We start from the raw sequence: 18,845 nt of genomic DNA on the forward strand, positions 1-18,845 counted from the left end.
TAGAAAGAAGAGGACATTTAATACTTCCATTCCGATACAAGTCGAGCTTTGGGGGGGTCTTTTCTTTCCCCTGGAAACCAGGAGAAACCATTACAAAAATCCACAGAAGTGCAGCAGTTGTCCCAAAGCGCAGCTCAATGCACCCGAGCAGGACCCGCAGCGGGGGGCAGGACCCCCAGGACACCGGGCCCTGTTCTCCCTGTGCCCCCTGCTCCTGGCATGGGCTCAGTGCTCAGCCCAGCAGGGCGGGAGCACACGGACACGGACATGGACATGCAGGGTTCACACCGGGAACAGGGCCTGGTGCGGAGCTTGGTCCCCGGCCAAGCAGGGATGGTGTCAGCCAAGGAGAGGGGCCGGAGCCCGGCCGAGAGGAAGGGGGAACAGACCACTTGTAGCAAGGAAAAGCAGGAGTTGGGATGGGGGGAGCGCTGCCAGGCCCCATCCTGACCCCCACAACACGGAACCCGGGGCTATGGGGTGGCAGGAGCAGCACCGGGATGCACGGTCCCTCCTCCCGCCAAGCCAGTGGCCAAGGGGCTCATTGCCCCCCCCATAAGGAGGGTTCCTGTGGGGTAGAGGATGGGGGGGCTCAGGAAAGGCACGTGAGGATCAGCTGAGCTCTGGTCCTGCAGCACCCATGGGTGCTGATGGCTCCCGGGGGCAGAAGTGCCTGCGAGGGACAGGAGCCATGACCTGCCCCAAAGCTCCCTCCCCACAGCATCCCAGGGGGAAAAGCCCAAGATCCAGAAGCAATTTGGCTTAAAATCCTTAAAACCAAGGGCAGAAGGGAGCAGGCACCTGCTTGGGAGCCAAGCACCGCGGGGAGGGGGCAGAGCAATCCCTACCATGTCCCTTTGGGGTGGGCAGGGATGGCGCAGAGCCCCGTGGGGCTGGTTTAGTGTTTGATGGGTGCTGTAGTGTTGCTGTGCCCCAGCATCCCTCCCCTGAGCCCCAGGGAGAGCCGGGGTCCTACGTGGGTGCTGGGCATCCATGGGGAGAGGGGTAGTGTTCAATGGGGAGGGTGAAGGTCTTGCCCCTTGCTGAGGCGGGGGGGGTGCTTTGCTCCCCAGCACTGGGCTACGCGTCTCTCGGTGCTGATGCTCAATGAGATGGATGCATCCCGGCTCTCCCACCCGGCTCATCCGGATGCATGACCCAAGGGAAAGACAAGAAGAGGGCAGGGAGAGGCCTGTGCCAATCCTACAGCCGGGGGGGGATGTGGCAGGAGGCGCAAAGTACCGACGTTCAAGCACCAGAAGGACAATAAAACCAGAGCGAAGATAACCACATCCATGGAGGGGCGAGGGGAGGGGGCTGACCCTTCTGCCTTGTTCCCTGGTGCCAATCTCCCCCCGCGGTGCCGCCGCAGCCGGGATGGAGCTGGAATGGAGGCTCCGTGGAGCGGGACGGGAGCGACGGCGCCTTTCACTGAGGTAGCGGCACCAGCACCTCCACGTAGTTGAGGGGGAAGAAGCCGGACTGGCCGCTGATCATGCCCTCGTACCAGTTCTCGTCGATCTGGTTGGTCAGGGTGATGATGTCTCCCTCCTTGAAGCCCAGCTCGCCGTCGTTCTCGGGCTCGAAGTCGTACAGAGCCTTGCAGCAGGGCTGGTCCAGGGGTGCTGCGGGGAGGGACGGGGGCTGTGGTGAGCTGGAGCCCTGGAATTCCGGCTGCTCCAGCAGCAGTGGGAGCAGGGCTCCTGCACCACCGGATCCAGCACCCGGCTCTGCCCTGCCCTGAGCTGCCCCCGCCATGGCAAAGCTCGGTTTAACTGGGGCCAACTCCTCGCCCTCAGCTCTCCAGCTCCTTCCTGACCTTGTCCCAGCGCAGAGCCCTGCCTCCAGCACCCAAATCCACCTCCTCACTGGAAACCAGGTGGTGAAACTCCACGTGACTGCTCCGGAGACGGGAGAACCCCAGCCTGGTTTCGGATGAAGGGACCTTAAAGCTCCTCCAGCTCCAACCCCTGCCATGGGCAGGGACCCCTTCCACTGGAGCAGCTTGCTCCAAGCCCCTGTGTCCAACCTGGCCTTGAACACTGCCAGGGATGGGGCAGCCACAGCTTCTCTGGGCACCCTGTGCCAGCGCCTCAGCACCCTCACAGGGAAGAGCTTCTGCCTAAGAGCTCAGCTCAGTCTCCCCTCGGGCAGGTTCAAGCCCACTGCGCAGTCCAACAGTTGAAGATGGGGTTATCAGACATCGGTGGAGCAGGACCCTGGGGGTCCCTCTGAGACTGCCCCCCTGCGCACAGGGTTTCAGATCCGGCTCAGTCCTGAGACTCCCAGGAGTGGGGAGCAAACCCCAGGCTCTTTCCCCATCTCAGCCCCACGATTTAAGCAGCCTGCAAAGGGAAAGCTGCTGCTTGCTCTGCCCTGCACAACCCTTCTGGGATGGGCTCTGTGGGTGTCGGGGTCCTCCTGAGACGGGACTGAGCTAACAGAGAGCACCCAGATCTGCAGGGCCCCCATTCCCCTCCCCATTGCCCTGGGGCTCAGTGCACACACCAGGGCGAGGGGAACAGCCCCAAGGCAGCCAGCACATCTCTGCTGAACAGCCCCAGCACTGGAAGAGGACTCAAAACACCACAAGCAGCAGCCAAGCAAGTGGCTTTGAGACAGCTTCCACAGTACCAGCCCAGTCCCACCACCACAGCGCTTCCCTGCACCAGGCTCCACCAGGCCTCCTGCCCCCGTGCTCCTCCAGCACAAGCTTTCCCCACCACGATGGCTCTGCCCTACAGACCCCACATCACCCCACAACCCTCCGAGGCTCCTTGCTGGGACCACAGAGCACAGAATGTGCTCAGTGTGCCGAGGCTCTACCTGCTCCCTCCAGCCTTCCGCAGTGGGGTACGGATGGGGCATGAGCAGGAGTGGGAGAGATGCAGGCTGGGTGCTCGTAACCACAACAGAGCAACCCTCTGACACCTCATGGAAGAGGATCTGCTCCCTGTGGGCTCAGGCAGGACATGCCTGGGTGATGAGAGCTGCTCTAACTCCTCCAGGTGAGCAGAGCCCCCAGCTTTGGGGTGCCCAATCCCAATCTAACGTGGCTTTTTTCATGTGGGGCTCAGCTTTGCTGTTGTGCTGGCCAGGCTCAGCACGGAGGTAGCAGCAGCTCTAAGCAGCAGCATGGCAGAAGGAGCGAGGAGGGATGGGGAAGAGATGGTCACACACATGCAGTGCACAGGGAGGAAACTCACGGATACTCCTGACGGAGGCCCGGGACGGCTTGTCGGATCGGAAAGAGGAGGAAGCTGCTTCCAAACAAAAAGAGACGTGCTTAAACCAACGTGAACAGGAGAGAGGGAAAGGCAGGGCCCGGAGGGAGGAGCTGTTAGGACAAACAGTGGCCCACATGCTGTGTTAGGAACCCGCCTGTCTCACTGGGACCAGGGAGGGATGAATGCAGCGATGGAAGACAGGGAGGGAGCAAGAGATGCTTCAGTTTTCCTGGCTGCCACTTGACTGGGCACCACAGGCAAGGCTGGAGACCCCACTGGGACATCCCCAAAGCCAACATAACAGAGGCTGCTGGGCCCCAGGAGAAAACAGCCCCAGTCTAGAGGCACTGCTGACAGAGCCTTCAGCCTGTTCAGGTACAGTCAGAAACCTCATTTCCAGGCACCGTGGTTCCCCTCCATCCCCAGGAGGCTGCTCCAGAGGCACTTGGGTGTGCACACACAGGGGACAACTTTACCTGAGACTTTGGGGGTAGGATTGCAAGAGAAGCCCCCGTTAGATTGGTCAGTGTCTGTGAAGTCGTATGTCTCCCTGGGTTTGGGCTTGTATTCCCGCTTGGGACGCGAGGAGGCCTCCCTCATCCTGCAGGAAGAAATGGGGATAACCTGAGACACGGAACAGTGTGATGAGATCAGCGTGGTTTCTGTTCTCCCTGGGGGCCACATGGGTTTGTGGACAAGAATCTGCACAACCCTCTTGTGCTCAAGGTGAATCCTGCCCAGGGCTTGGGAGCTTGCCCTTAGAGAGGGCCACAAGGGCCAGGCTTTGCTCTGGAGCTGTCTCAGGCATGCAGGCCAGCAGAGGCCACTCGTGCTGCACTTGGAAAGCTCCCCCTCGGCAGGATCCTCCCAGCTCTTCATTCAAAGCAGACACAGGATCCACTCAGCAGCTTCTTCTGCAGCACCAAAGCACCCTGAGGAGCAGAGAGGCTGCCCTGGCCCTGGCCACCCTGCAGCAGGCTCCACAGGGAAGCCTCAGTGAAGCCACCTCTCCTTCCCTGGCAGGGTGCAGGGAGATGCTTGCTCAGGGAGGCAGAGCAGTGAGAACACCACTGCTGCAAGTCCTGGTTTCTGTTAGAAGGGAGAGTGGGGCTTGCTGGCAATGGGCAGATGCCTGCCTTTAAGGACATGGTGTTGGTGCTCTTCCACCAGCCTGTGGCCACCACATCATCCCCACCAAGCTGCATTCAGCTCCTCGTCTTCAGAGCAACTGGGAGCTCTTGACATGGACACTCCTGAGCCACAACGATGGCCAATGTCCAGGAACCCTCCCTAACCACAACGAAACTAATGGCAGAAAGGCTGTAGGCGAGCCAGTTCCAGGTGACAGCAGGTGACAGGTATGTCCAGCTTGTGACATCTGAGCCATCTGCTCAACGGCATGATGGAACCTCTGACTCCAGCTAGGCTTGGCCAAAAGGCTCAACGCCCACAGTGCAAGGAGACGAGCCCTGGCACGAAGGGGATTCACCCTTCTCCACCCCTGCCACATTCCACTCCAGTCTCCTTGGGAGCAGCACAACCTGGTTCAGGCAGGGCTCAGCCCAGCGCCCATGGCACAAGCACTGAGGGTTTGTTTCAGATGTCACAGTGTTCCTGGCATTGAAAGCAGGTTGTGCAGCCTGGAGGAGGTCTGGATTGAAGCTCTAGTGGCTGCAAGAAGTGGCTTTAACATCAGGGGACAGAGCCCTTAGAGAAGCTTCAGTGCCTAAAGGGGCTACAGGAAACCTGGAGAGGGGCTTGGGACAAGGGCCTGTAGGGACAGGCCAAGGGGAATGGCTTGAACCTGCCAGAGGGGAGACTGAGATGAGCTCTTAGGCAGAAGCTCTTCCCTGTGAGGGTGCTGAGGCACTGGCCCAGGGTGCCCAGAGAAGCTGTGGCTGCCCCATCCCTGGCAGTGTTCAAGGCCAGGTTGGACCCAGGGGCTTGGAGCAAGCTGCTCCAGTGGAAGGGGTCCCTGCCCGTGGCAGGGGTTGGAGCTGGAAGAGCTTTAAGGTCCTTTCAACCCCTGTGATTCAGAGGAAAGGTCAGGGATCCACAGACAGGGCTTTGGTGCCTCCAGCACTCACCTGCGCTTGAGCTTCTCGGCGAGCTCATCCAGGATCTGCACTGCCTGGCGGTGATAATCCAGCTGAGCATCCACCAGGGCCGAGAGCTGGCTCACCTGCTCGATCTGAGGAAGCACAGAAGGGCGTCAGTGGCTCTGGGTGACAGGAGCCTCCCGCACTGCACATGGGGGCTGAGACCTCACTGAGCAACCCGGCAACAGGAGGAGAAGGTTGTGACTCCACACAGCAGAGCTCAGGCATGGCCAAGCCTCAGCCTGGGCACCTCCTGCCACTCTCAGCTCAAATCCTTCCCAAGTAACCTGCTTTACCTGCCCAACCCCACTGCCACCAGCACTCTGAGAAGACACAAGCCACAGCCTCTCCCCTGGCCAACAGCTGGATCAGAGAGAGTGGCTTCCAAAGGGACAAGAGGCCAGCGAAGCCATGTGCTGAGCACTCAGATCTGGCTTCTCAGAGAACAAACCCACACCTGCACGAATGAGAGTGGAAATGAGTGTCCCTTTAACTTGCGTGTCCCTTGAGAGATCCCATCCTCATGTACACAGGAACATGCAGCTCCCCCCGTGCACTCACATCAGTTTCTAGGAGATTGTGCATGCTGGTCTCTGCTACTTCCTTGGACTCCTCAAACTTCTCCATGGCCTGCCGAAGTTCCTCGTCGGGGATTTTGCCCTGTCGCTTCTTCTTGTAGTCAAAGTCCAAGCGTCTGCCTTCCAGCTTCTTGAGATGGTGCTGGGGAGAAGGTGGTGAGGAACAGTAAAGGCAAAGAAGGCAGAGGCAGAGGCTGGGAGCAGCCGAGCTCTGCTGCTGTGCAGGCAGCTCTCGTTACAGGCCAGGTTCTTGCCTTCCAGAAACCTGACCTCAGAGCACAGCTTCTGTGGCTCCCACCTTTGTTCAGAGTGTGCAGAGGCTCCAGGAGGGCTGCAAGGCAGGGAGGAGTGGTCCCAACCCAGCCTGGCAGCGGATTTACTGCTGTGGCTGCAGGGGCTTTGCACTAAGGAACAGCCCTCAACAAATCGAGATGATTTCACCCCCTTCCAGCTGAGAGCTGGAGGAGACCAGTGCAGGGTGTGCTCACCATGCAAGCCCCTCTGCATGGCGAGGAGCTGGAGTGCCACTTGCACTTCCCCAGAGCTGTGGGGATGTCTGGAGGTGAGGAATTGGGAGGCAGGTTCTGGGCACTGCATCCCCTGAGTGCTCAGGGCAGGGCTGTTTCAACCCTGTGGAACTCAAGTACAAGTAAGTCCTGCAACAGGAGCCGGCAGCTCTTTCATCTGGGGCAGCACTAAGTGAAAATTCACCTGAGAGAGCTGCCTGGTGATGCACAGGTTGGGATGAATCCTATTGCAAAGCCTGGCTGCGCTTTGCACACGCTTGTCTCTGAGGTAGCACACGGCAGCTCCGCATCTCCCCAGTGAGACACCTTCTTGCAATGCTGCATGAGAGACCTACAAGGGCTTCCCTGGTCCTAGCTTGGAAGTTGTGTTACAGCATCCAGGCTACTGACAGAACAGAGCCAAGAGCTGTAAAGAACACTGTGAAGGATAATGCCAGGCAGCCCAATACAACAGGGCCGGGAGTTCCCAGCACAAAGAACCAGATTCAGCAAGGCCAGAGCACACGTTGGGATGTACCCTCCATAAAACATAGTGAATGAAGAACCACTCAAATCCAGCCTTAGGAGCTGCTCAGGAGCAGCAGCAGTGCTGAGCAGGGAGGGAATACTGGTGAGTGTGGAGAGAGAAAGCACATGGTGCAGAGAACCTGCTGCTTGTGTGAGTCCTTGGCTCTCACCATGACAGAGCCACTGTTACCTGTTACTAACAGCCAGAAGAGGCCAGAAACAGAGAGATGAGGAGAGCAACCTGTGGCGGTGTTACCTGGATCTCCTTCAGGTCTTTGTCACACAGGTTCTGGAGGGGATCAATGAAATTCTGTTTGACTTCAATATCCAGTGAGTCCTTCACCTCAGCCAAGCGCTTCATGGATTCACCAGCATCCAGCAGCGCATCGCCTGCCAGCAGGGAGAGGAAGGGAGGAGGAAGGGAAGAAGAAGAGGAAGGGAAGAGGCAGGGAAGAGGAAGGGAGAAGGGGCCAGCCAGTTAAAGAGAGCCCACTGGGTGCTGGCTGCATACAGAGCCATTCCATCCCCCATCCAGTGCCCCCCATTCCTCCCTGGAGCAAACCTCTGAGCCTGGCACAGAGCAAGGCGCCTGCTGAGGCTCCCACCCTCCCGTGCGCATCGGGCACTCACCGAAGTTGGAGTCCTCGCCCAGCTCCTTGCCGTACCGGATCATGCTCTCCCCCAGCAGCCCCTCCGACTGCGGGTAGCCAGGGTTCTTCACCTGCCCGCGGATCTTGGACATGGTGTTCAGCATGGTCAGCTTGGCCCTGGAAGCTGGCACACAAACAGCCACGGCCGTGTTTGCAGCTCCCCTGTGCTTGCCAGAAGCTGCTGGCTGCTTCCAGCAGTTTTTGGTTTCAAGCTACACCCAAAGCCAAGAAGCGCCATTGCCTGCAGCTCCCAGAGACATCGTTCGGGATGGAAAAGAGAAGGTTCTTTTCCAAGAGAGCAAAAATAGCTCCCCAGAGCTCAGCATCGAGGGCCAAAGGAGTTTCCCCAGCACTGCCATAGTCCCCAGGCTGCTCTGAAGGAGCTGGCTGGAAGCACACAGGGCGGCAGGCTCCAGCGGTGATGCCTACAGAGCCAGCCAGCCCTTCCCAGCCCGGAGATGCCAACTTTCCTGGATACCCCAGGGAAAGCAGGTTCCCTCCAGCACCTCTCCAGGTCTAAGGTGAAAAGGTTCTCCCTGGTGCCTCTCTCCCCCCTCTGCCTCTTTCCCTGGGATCCTGTGGCAGAGGGGACAGGAGCAGTGCAGGCACTCACCTGGGTTTGGCTGGAGGTACTCTATTGTTCTGGTCAATACTTCTGTAACTGCCTTGCTGGTCAGGTCCACTTTCTGCAGGGAAGACAAGGAGACCCAGCAGCAGTGAAGAGCAGCTCGGGGCTTTGGCAGCGTCACAGAGGAGTTATCTGGGTGATTTCAGAAGCTCTCTCTTATTCCCTACTCACCTTTTCCATTTCCTTGAAGTCATCGTCGAGCTTGGTCCCTTCAGCCCCTCCAACCTTCTCACTGACCAGCTGCAGAGAAAAAACAAGGGAGAAGGGATCAGGCATGGTACTAACTCCTTACAGCTCCTTGCAGCTCATGGAGTAAGTCTCTGGGACAGACAGGGTCCAGACAGCATCTGCAAGAGAAAGGAGGTGGCAGGAACAGCTCAAAACACATCAGAAAGATGTGGCTCTTTGCTAACTCTGCCCCACTCCAACTCCAAGCATCCCCTCCCCTCCCAAAGCATGGCTGAGTCAGGGCATTCCTCACCCACCAGAAGCTGCAACAGCTCCTTCAGTCCCAGCTCCAGCGCTGGCTGGAAAACCCAAGCAGCAGAATTGTCTCTCGACTCCATTGTGAGCCAAGGCTCTGGTTTCACACATGGCAAGATGCAAGTAAACAGGGAATGAACACAGTGCTCAGAGCAGCCGGCACAGGAGCAGAGCCTGGGGAGAGCAGGGGCCTCCCAAAGCCCTGAACCATCGCTCCGAGGGGAACGCAGGAGCTCGGCATCTGGGCAGGGGGGGCTGGAATTCTTCGGAAGTGGAGGATACCGAGATGTGCAGAAGGCTTTGAATCCATTGATCAAAGCGTCTCTGAGGCCTGCTCTAAAACCAGGGTTAAGGGGAGATGCCACCTGGTCCAAGCAAAGCCCGATGCTCCCTGAACCTCACCATTCACCTGCCCAAGCCCAAACAGGACAAGGGCTTTATTAAACCCACCTCAACGTCTCCTTCCCAGCCCCACGCTGCTGTGGCAAGGCACTGCCTGGGCCTGCAGCACACACCAGCCAAAAGGAGAGCTTATTCTGCCTCAAACTGGTCCAACTGGACATCAAGTTGCCCACAGAGGGATCAGAAGAGGTGTAGGAAGCAAGCGCTGGCTCCCAAGTGCTCGGTGCCAGGATTTCTGGTGTTTGCAGTCAAACCTCCAGCCGGGATGAACAATGCAGGTCTGTTTACTGCAACATCAAACACTTGATTTTATCACAGCTTTTTTCCTCTGGAATCCTGCTCCCACGGGGATATCATGGTTCCTGGTTTCTTTTGAGGAAAGTGGGGGGAGGAAACCTTTTAGGTAATCATGGAATGGTTTGGGTGGAAGGGACCTTAAAGCTCCTCCAGTTCCAACCCCTGCCACAGGCAGGGACCCCTTCCACTGGAGCAGCTTGCTCCAAACCCCTGTCTCCAACCTGGCCTCGAGGCACTGAGCACCGCAGTGATTTGGGAGGCCAAAACACCCTCCTCTCTGGAGCAGAGGGATGGGAAGGGGGTAACAACCCCCTCACTTTCAGCCTGATTTAATCCTCCTTTTGACGCCCAAGGACCGCTGCTGGTGCCCTGCTGGGAAGGAATAATGAGATGGAGGTTCTCTGCCTGCTGGCTCTAATTAAAGTGGAAGGTTTCATCACAGGAGGGAAGGAGGAGGGACCGTGCCATCCGCAGCAGCTCCATCCCTATCACCGCATTCCCAACTCAGTCAGGCAGGAACACAAAGTAACGCAGCTTCCCCCCCCAGTGCAAGTCGAGGCACGAGCCAGGAGAAGCCCTTGTTGAGCCTAGAGCTTCCCAACGTGACTGGAAGGCAAGCTTCCAAGTGCCACATCGCGCCCTGCCGCCTGCAGGGAGCCTGGCAAGGCTGGCAAGTAGGCGGCTGCCTTTCCCAGGGAAGCATGAAGTTCACCAGGAAGCTCGGAAGCCCTTTTGCTTGCAGGAGGGGGGAGGGAGGAAGCATCCACACGTTGCTGGGGGTGTCCAGCCTGGCTTCGGTGAGCTGTGGGATGGCTGGTGCCACGCTGGTGGCGCACAGCTTCCTCCAGGGAGCAGCAAGAGAAGATGCGGGATTTGTCCGTCTTTATCCAGCTGGGGACACAGCCTCTTGTAACCGAGCCAGATGTGAAGGGATGGTGCAAGGCAAGACAGGCAAACCAATCATTAACCCAGGTCAGTGACTCAAGCACCGGTGCTGAAGTGGTGTGAAAGGTGAGAACAAGGCTCTGCTGCCCTGCTGGGAGGGGACACCCTGAAAGGTTGAAGCCCCTGAAGCAGGGCTGTGGCAGAGCAAAGCCCTCGGCTGCAAGGCTTTGGGAGCAGCTTCTGAGAGCAAATATTAGCACAAGGTGATAGCGTTGGGCGTCAGGGCCCAGCGAGGCTCAGAACTGCTCCACAGTGGGTGGCTGTTACCTGGCACCCCAACAGAGCACAGCAGGGGCAGGGAACAGGGCTAAGGCACACGTGAGCGCCAATGGAGAAGGCAGGAATCAATCCCTCGCTTCCCATCCCTGGTTAATTAAAAGGATGCTGGCAGTTCCCATGTGCCCTAGATAGCTCCGAGCTGAGATCAGGGAGGGGGGGGTGCATTGAATCCATGGGCTCTGGTGCTGTGCCAGGATGTGGCAGCTCCCATCACAGAGAGCATCACCCAGAGCACCCCATCCAGCCTGCTCCAGCCACAGGAGAGCTAATCCCAACGGATGAGATCCACACACACCAAAGGGCTGCTCCCAAACCACGCTTTGCACTTTCTGCTGCTTCACTTCCCAGAGCATGGACTCACAGGGGCTTCCTGCTTCCTTCCGATTGCTCCTTCCCAATAAGCCCGACTTGCCCTCGCTGCTCGGAGCCCACCGGAGGGCTGCGGGTGCTGGAAGCTCTTTGAGAATGAAAGGCCTATTGTGTACAGCAGGCAGTGCAGCAGGAGGGCGAGCAGTGGGGAGAGGCAGCACTGGTATGTGTACACAGAGCAGGAAGAAAGGCGCGATGAAGAGGGCTTCTCTTTTCCAGCTGGGAGTGGGAGAGGGACAGGGGAGGGCTGTGGAGCCACTCCCAGATCCACACGTCCCTCCTCAAACCCCACCATTCCTTCACCCCATCCGCTCAGCTCCAGGCTAACTTGCAGCAAATGGGGAAATCGGAGTGTCCCTCCCTTGCCAGACCACACTGGGGATCCGTACACGAACCTGATGGGTACCAGTCTGCCCAAACACATCACTTGCTGCTAAACAGCAGCTTTCCCATAGGACTTTACAGCCCTGACTTTTACATTCTGCTCTTCAGCCTTTACATCCTTCCAAATGGGGAATTATCCCAAAGTCCTGCAGCCTCCACCCCACAAAACACCCTGAGACAAACACAAAACCCAGTGAGGCTCTTTACAACTTGCTTTCTTTTTCCACAGCAAAGAGTCAGCTCTATTTAGAACACCTCAAACATGCCACAGCCCTGCATTCATAAGAGGAGAAGGCAAACTTTATCCCTCTTCCTCCCTGCCACCCTTGGCCTCTCCAGGGAAAGCTCCCTTGGCAAAACAAATCCCTATGGATGAGCAAAGCCACCAAGAGCTCTGCACGGCTCCTGCAGCAGGAAAGAGCAAGTCCAGTGGAAAAAACCAGCCCACAAAGTAATGAAAGAAGATGCTGGAACTCATTTAACCTGCAGACAAAGAGGGGAACACAAGAGTCCAGTAGAGACATGTACAAGAAGCAGCTGAGGAAAGCCAGGGCTCACTGGGGTCACTCATGCCCAGTTTCATAGAACCAAGGAATGGTTTGGGTTGAAGGGACCTTAAAGCTCCTCCAGCTCCAACCCCTGCCACGGGCAGGGACCCCTTCCACTGGAGCAGCTTGCTCCAAGCCCCTGTGTCCAACCTGGCCTTGAACACTGCCAGGGATGGGGCGGCCACAACGGAGCGCATTGGGAGGTGGCTTTGGGCTCTGCACTGAGTGACAAAACCCATTTACCACCCATCTGTTAAAGCTGAAATACACATGTCAATTGTCACGTTGGCTCCGTGGAGCTGCCTCTTGCACTGCGATGATGAAGCCACCAAGTGAAAACGGCAGTGTTCAAGGCCAGGTTGGACACAGGGGCTTGGAGCAAGCTGCTCCAGCGGAAGGTGTCCCTGTCTGTGGCAGGGGTTGGAGCTGGAGGAGCTTTAAGGGCCCTTCCAACCCAAACCATGCTGGGATTCCATGATTCCATGGCTGGCAGAGGCAGGAGCTCAGCAGCGCTGAGTCCAGCTTCAGCGATGGAGAACACCCCAAGCACTCCGCAGGTCCCCAGCACAGAGGCTCCTTGCAGAACCAGCTTGTGCTGGGAGGTGTCTCCATGCCTGAGCTCTGAGGTGCTCCCTGTCCATACCAAAGTGTCTCATTACAAGTTAATTGTCACCTTCCTGGCGTAACACTTGGAAAGCTGGCAAGCTGGAAGTGCTGCAGCCACCAGCTGGGATCCAGAGCACGTGGCCTCCTCAGAGGCTTCTTTTCCCTTTTCCAATGGCAAATGGGAGACATCGTTGTGCAGGGAGGAGGGAGCAGGGAGGCAGCAGACACCCCTGTTGGAGAGCTCAGCACAGCCACATGCTATTGTGAGCATCTTCTGACCTACTTGAAGGAGAAGGAAACAAATCGGAGTGTTTATGCTGCAGAAAAGGGGATGGATGATTCCCACCAGCCTTGGGATGAAGAGGAAGACACATTCCCAGCACATCCCTGTGCTGCAAACAGGCACTGGGGACACCCAGCAGCTCCAGGGTCAGGCTCAGCCCTGCTGCATGGAATGGGCTTTCTGCCCCCAAAGCTGCCACCCTAAGGAGCGAAGACAACAAGAGCTAGAAGAGGAAAGAGTCCAGGAGTGATTTGCTCACTGGGCAGCAGAGCACAAACCAGCAGCAGGATGGGACTCAGCTTCTCACAGCGCCACTGGGCCATGGGGCCGACCAGAGGCAGAGGAAGAGCACAGGAACGTCAACCCCCCCACTGACCCAACCTGCTTTGGGCACCTGACAGCTCCAGCAGACAGCTGAGCCGCTTCATTTCCCTGCTAAACAGCCCATGGGAGGGTTTTTACCCTGGGATCCAACTTGCCACCTTCTCAACTTTCTTTCCCTTATTTCCGTATATTACTTTTCTTGTTTTCCCTGAGCTGCCAGAGGGGAGATTGAGATGAGCTCTGCAGCCATGACCAGACGCTGAGGAGCTCCTTCCCCTCCCTCCTGACCAGGCAGAAAGCCTTCACAGTGACCTCAGGCTGGAATGGTATCACATAGAACCCGCACAGAAAGAGCTGCTGCATGCTAGGGAGCCGCTTGTCAAACCACCATCTCCAGTGCTATCAAATGACTCATCTCCCTCCAGCAGATGGGATCAGAGGAATGAGGACAGCATGAATTAAAGCAGTAACTTAAGCAGCAGGCAGCAGGTAACAGTGGCAGAGCTGGGGCCAGCAAAGGGCACACATCTGCACTGTAGGACTGAAACAGGGGAAGAAGTTCAGGTTGGAGATAAGGCAGAAGCTCTTCCCTGTGAGGGTGCTGAGGCGCTGGCACAGGGTGCCCAGAGAAGCTGTGGCTGCCCCATCCCTGGCAGTGTTCAAGGCCAGGTTGGACACAGGGGCTTGGAGCAAGCTGCTCCAGTGGAAGGGGTCCCTGCCCATGGCAGGGGTTGGAAGCAGATGAGCTTTAAGGTCCCTTCCAACCCAAACCAGGCTGGGATTCTACGAACAGTCAGCTCTCACCGCAGGGAGACACGGGAAATGTTCTTGCTACAGGGAACGGAGCACCTCCCAACAGGCACCAACAGCCATTTGCATCCTGTTTTCTCCTATTCTCAGCTCCTCCTCGCTCTACTCCCAATGAGACACAATTTCTATTGAGCTGGATAAAAACAAATAAAAGGAATTGGGTCCAGTAAGAGGGAAAACAAAACCAGGTAAGGAAAAGCAGCAGCTCCTCTCCCCCAGCAGCGCCTTCTCCTCACCCACTCGCAGTGATGCAGCAATGCAGAGGAAGTCCATGAAACTGAGGGGAAATGTGGAATATTTGCCTTGCATCCAGATTTCCTGCCCAACCTCCCTACGTCCTATCTCAGAAGAGCCCCACTGAATCACGGCCTGGCTGGTGCCGAGCTGCTGAGCCAGCATTCCTGAGCAACTCCACCCGACCTCTGCAGACCCACGGGAACAGACAAGCAGCTCCTCGGGCTGGAGACTTGGAGCTGCTCATTAGGTCATAAAACAGGGAATGGTTTGGGTTGAAGGGACCTTAAAGCTCCTCCAGCTCCAACCCCTGCCATGGACAGGGACCCCTTCCACTGGAGCAGCTTGCTCCAAGCCCCTGTGTCCAACCTGGCCTTGAGCACTGCCAGGGATGGGGCAGCCGAGCTAGGGACACCAGAACTGCACCCAGTGCTGCAGGTGAGGTCTCATAAGAGCAGAGGGGCAGAATCACCTCCTTCAACCTTTCCTATGAAGGAACTGGGAAGGAGTCAGAAAAACCTCTGGCTGTGCAGCATGGTGAGGCCAAGCCAGGCTGATGGGACACGTGGAGCTGTCACCTCAGCAGTTGAGCCACGGCTGCAGCGGGGTTTGGGTGGCAGAGAGCATTAATGGGTTCAGGAAAGAGTCAAGCTGAGTTCCAGGCACATTAACACACAGAAGGGACATCAAAACAGCTGCTGAGCTCAGGCAGGAGCTCAACTGCATCAAACGGAAGGCAAAACCCTCCTCTTGGCTTGGAGTGGGCAGAGAGCCCCATGCAGAGCACGTTTAACACAGACAGTGTTGGCCAAGCAAAGGCAGCGCTATCTCAGTGTACACAAACATCAAAGAGGGAAAGGAATCATTGGGAACACTATAAACACGTTTTCCTTGTTAATTTGAATACTAGGAAAAGCTTTGTGCCTATCGGAGCAGAGCACAGCATCCTAAGGAAAAGGAGAGTGGGAATCGGCGCAGACATCCCTAAGCGCTGGGAGCAGCCCTTGCACCGGATCACCCCCCCCCTCCTCCATCAGTTCAGGGGCCTTCCCCACATCCAGGTACTCCGTCACGCTTCCAGCCCATGCAAGATGCTGCTGAGCCCATTCTTCTCTCCCTGCACCTCACTCACACTTGTTAATACCCATTTCCAAATGGTTTAATTGGGAAAGAATCCTTCCCAGCACTTTGCAGGCTGCTTTTCCCCTGCAGGCGATGCTGTCAACGCATCGCTCTTGTCTCTCCCTGCAGCCGGAGCAATACGCGGAGCAGGAATTTGTTTGGATCACGTTATCCCCACCCAACACAACCAGGAGGAGCTTTCCTATGGAAATAGCTGCAGCAACATCTGGCACCCCAGCTTTGTGCCTGCCCAGTGCCCCTTAAGGCCACGCAGCAGCATCTGCACAGACACACGTCAGCAGCAAACAAGATGTGTTCTAAATGCTCCAGCACAGAGGAGGAACAGTACCTCTGACCCAGGGGATCTGCTGCAGATGTAGGTCGCTGCTCACCATCCTCCTGCCTGTTTCCTTATGAATTAACAAGGTTAGGTTCAAATGTCACTGCTCCTCTAAAGCCAGAGCAGACTGGTCACAAAGTGGTTAATAAATGCTCACTGACGAATCAAGTCTGAGCCAATGTGAAGATAGAGCCTGGTTTTCAAGCACTGGAGGGAATTAGGAAGCATTTTCCTCATTAGAAAAAGGCCTTTAAAGCTTGAATCATGCAAATTTTATCTGCTGCCTGAAAGACAGACTTTCATTATGGAGATGCCTTTAACTTGCCCTTTTTTGCTGAGCAGAAAAGCAATCTCATCAGTCACAGTACCATTAACTTTATTAATAGCCAGGTAGGAGGAGATAGGAAGAGCCTAAAGCTCCCACTGGCTTTAAAAGAAGGACAAAAAGACTAATTCTATCAATAAGACATGGCCAACAAAGCGCATGGCACATGCCATGGGCTAGGAGGCTTCTTGTGGAAGCAACAGCATCTCCTGATGGACTCTCCATCTGCTGCAAGAGGCAGGTCCAGGACCGTGGGGGGACCCTGTGTGTCCCCCAGGAGATGGGGACACTCCATGGAAGAGCTCCCCAGCACACCTGGCACTAGCAGGTACATCCATGTGGCTGCTGGATCTCTGTTTATCCCTGCAGCTCAGTCCAACCACAGCCCTTTCCTGTCAACAGGAACCTGCAGGCCCTGGGCTCGTTGCTGCAGCCGTGGGGGTGATGGGAAGAGGAAGAGGAAACTGGGTTAAAAATAAGATATTAATTATGGCTTTTGGAGCAACAGGGAGAGGCCACGAGGAGGCAGATCCTGCCCTGGGTCACGGCACACTGCAGCCGGCGAGAGGAGAAGCTTGGGATGCTCTGGGGCTTTTCCAGCCCCACAAGTGTGGATCCTTCCCTTCCACATCAGCTGCTCTGCTCTGGTGGGACCCCCTTGCAGCACTGTGTGCAGTGCTGGCGTCCCCAGCATCAGGACATGGAGCTGCTGGAGCAAGTGCAGAGGAGACCACGAGGATGAGCAGGGGCTGGAGCAGCTCCTGTATGGAGCCAGGCTGAGAACATTGGAGCTGTTCAACCTGGAGAAGAGAAACTGAGCAGAGACCTCAGAGCAGCTTCCAGTGTCTGAAGGGGGCTACAAGGATGCTGGAGAGGGGCTTTTCATCAGGGACTGTAGTGATAGGACAGGGGGTGATGGGTTCAAACTGAAACAGGGGAAGTTCAGGTTAGATATGAGGGAGAAGTCCTACCTGCAGCAGCTCTGGGCACTGACTTCCCAGCTCAGGTTGATGGTTTAATCATTCAAGAGATTAAACCATTGCAATTAAAGAGATGGGAAGGACCAACAGAGCCCTCTGCAAGCAGTAACCTCTCACGCCCCACTGCACACAAATCCCCTTCCCAGGGGGCACCAAGACAGCTGCAGTTTGGCTTTTTCCCAGTGGAATTCTCCAGTCTCTCAGGAGGAGCTGCCCTGCTCCCAGCACAGGCATTCCCATTTTACCACCTAGGGCTTGGATGAGGCTCCGAGCCCTGGCAAAGGCACTGGCATATGTAGGGATGGGGAAGAGAAGGAAGGAGGAAAAAATGTGCTAAAGAAATGAATCAGCTTTACAAGCCAGCCTGATCTCATCCCTGATTTGCTCCTTCCCAGGAGGAAAGCATTGGCAGGGAGCAGGGAGAGCAAGGATTTCCTTCCATCCCATCCAGAAACCATCCCCTTGGCTTCACCCAGGACCTGTGCAAAGAGGGATCAACAGATCATGTTGGACAGCAAGCCCCAAGGCAGAGGGACAGGCAGGAGCAGCACTGCACAGTCCCCTCCAGCCCCCAGTCAAGCATCCTTCCTGCATCCCAGATCCTGCCAGCTGGGTAACTCTCCCTGTTGGACGTCAGAGAGAAGAAAGGGAGCAAGCAGAGCAGCACATGGAGAGATGGAGTTTTCCACCTCTGTTTTCTGCCTTTGCCTTCCAAGAATCTGAGTTCTTGTTGCTCTTTGAGCCCAGTGGCTGGGAAAACAATCTGAGAAGGTGGAAACAAGCCGAGTTAAAGGAACTGATGCAGAACCAGGAGCCATCCCCTGCCTGCAGCTCCAACCAGGCTGAATCGTGCTGAGAACTGCTCCAGCAGTGACTGAGCCATTCACCCATGAGGCAGCACCCGGGCCCTCAGTCACTGCCTGGGCCGCAGCAGGGACATGCTCAAGTGCAGCCCCTCCACCAAGGGTTTTGCTGACACAGGGTCACAGAACCACAGGATCAACCACGTCGGACAAGACCTTCAAGCTCATCGAGTCCAACCCTTCCCCAGCACTGCCAAGGCCACCACCGCTAACCCATGGCACCCTCTCCCACCATCTCCTCCTGCTCCACAACCCCTGCCGCTGACTCGGTTACTGGTGGCACCGTTCGGGCGTGCAGAATGCACCAGAACAGCTCAAGAAGAACAAGAGAGCCCAAAATAGCACCTAAACCCCACCCTCGGGTGCCTGGTTCCTCCTTTGGCAGCTCTGCCTATGCTGCTGGATGACGGCTCAGCCCCAGGGCACCAGCAAGGGCTCTCCCAGGGCTTCACACACTTCTCACCTTGGCTCTGGGAAAGCACACGGAGCAGGTTAGGTCCACTCCCACCTTGAATCCTGGAGGATTCAAGACAAGATCAGCCTCAAGTTGTGATGCCACTGCAGAGAGGGATGTCCTGCCCCTTGTGTGTGAAGCTGGAGCTGGAGGGCACAATGGAAACCATCTGCAGCGAGACAAGGCACTGATAGGCAAGCTCTGGCCTCGTGGGTTTGGATTTCCACGTGGAAGGTTATCCCACATGCTGCACTTTCTTTTCCAATGGGAGATCCTGTGCTGCACGGTACGTCCTTGACATGCCCACAAACCCACTGCAAAGCAAAGGCAGGGAGAGGAAGGGCAGCTCATGCCTGCAAGAGAAAGCCCAAGAGAGCCTGATGCGAGAAGGACTGAGTGAACCTCAGGAAAAGGGAAAACAGGAGCTGTCAAAAGGCATCATCTGGGAAAGGGAAGATAAAAACCTCACTGGAAAGAGAAATAAAGGAAATAAGGAGCAAATGACCACAAAGGCCAAAATACCAGAGGACAAACGGCACACTGCTGCCTGCATCCCTGTCATTCCTGCTCCCTGTGCAGCA

General features: G+C 56.6%; 1 protein-coding gene across 1 annotated transcript in view; it reads right to left on the reverse strand.

The window, feature by feature from the left end:
* SH3GL1 (SH3 domain containing GRB2 like 1, endophilin A2) overlaps nucleotides 1-18,845 on the reverse strand; it is a 22,697-nt gene continuing 3,852 nt past the window's right edge. Inside the window, exons 2-10 of the mRNA XM_080634270.1 lie at nucleotides 8,388-8,456; nucleotides 8,202-8,274; nucleotides 7,569-7,712; nucleotides 7,195-7,328; nucleotides 5,888-6,046; nucleotides 5,315-5,418; nucleotides 3,704-3,828; nucleotides 3,207-3,260; nucleotides 1-1,625 (exon numbers count right to left, since the gene is read on the reverse strand). Of these exons, the coding sequence (XP_080490396.1) occupies nucleotides 1,429-1,625; nucleotides 3,207-3,260; nucleotides 3,704-3,828; nucleotides 5,315-5,418; nucleotides 5,888-6,046; nucleotides 7,195-7,328; nucleotides 7,569-7,712; nucleotides 8,202-8,274; nucleotides 8,388-8,456 (1,059 nt within the window). The 3' untranslated portion in view covers nucleotides 1-1,428. The remainder of the gene's footprint in view (nucleotides 1,626-3,206; nucleotides 3,261-3,703; nucleotides 3,829-5,314; nucleotides 5,419-5,887; nucleotides 6,047-7,194; nucleotides 7,329-7,568; nucleotides 7,713-8,201; nucleotides 8,275-8,387; nucleotides 8,457-18,845) is intronic.

The sequence above is a fragment of the Psittacula echo genome, assembly GCF_963264785.1.
Source record: "Psittacula echo genome assembly, chromosome: 24".
Lineage (NCBI taxonomy): Eukaryota > Metazoa > Chordata > Aves > Psittaciformes > Psittacidae > Psittacula > Psittacula echo.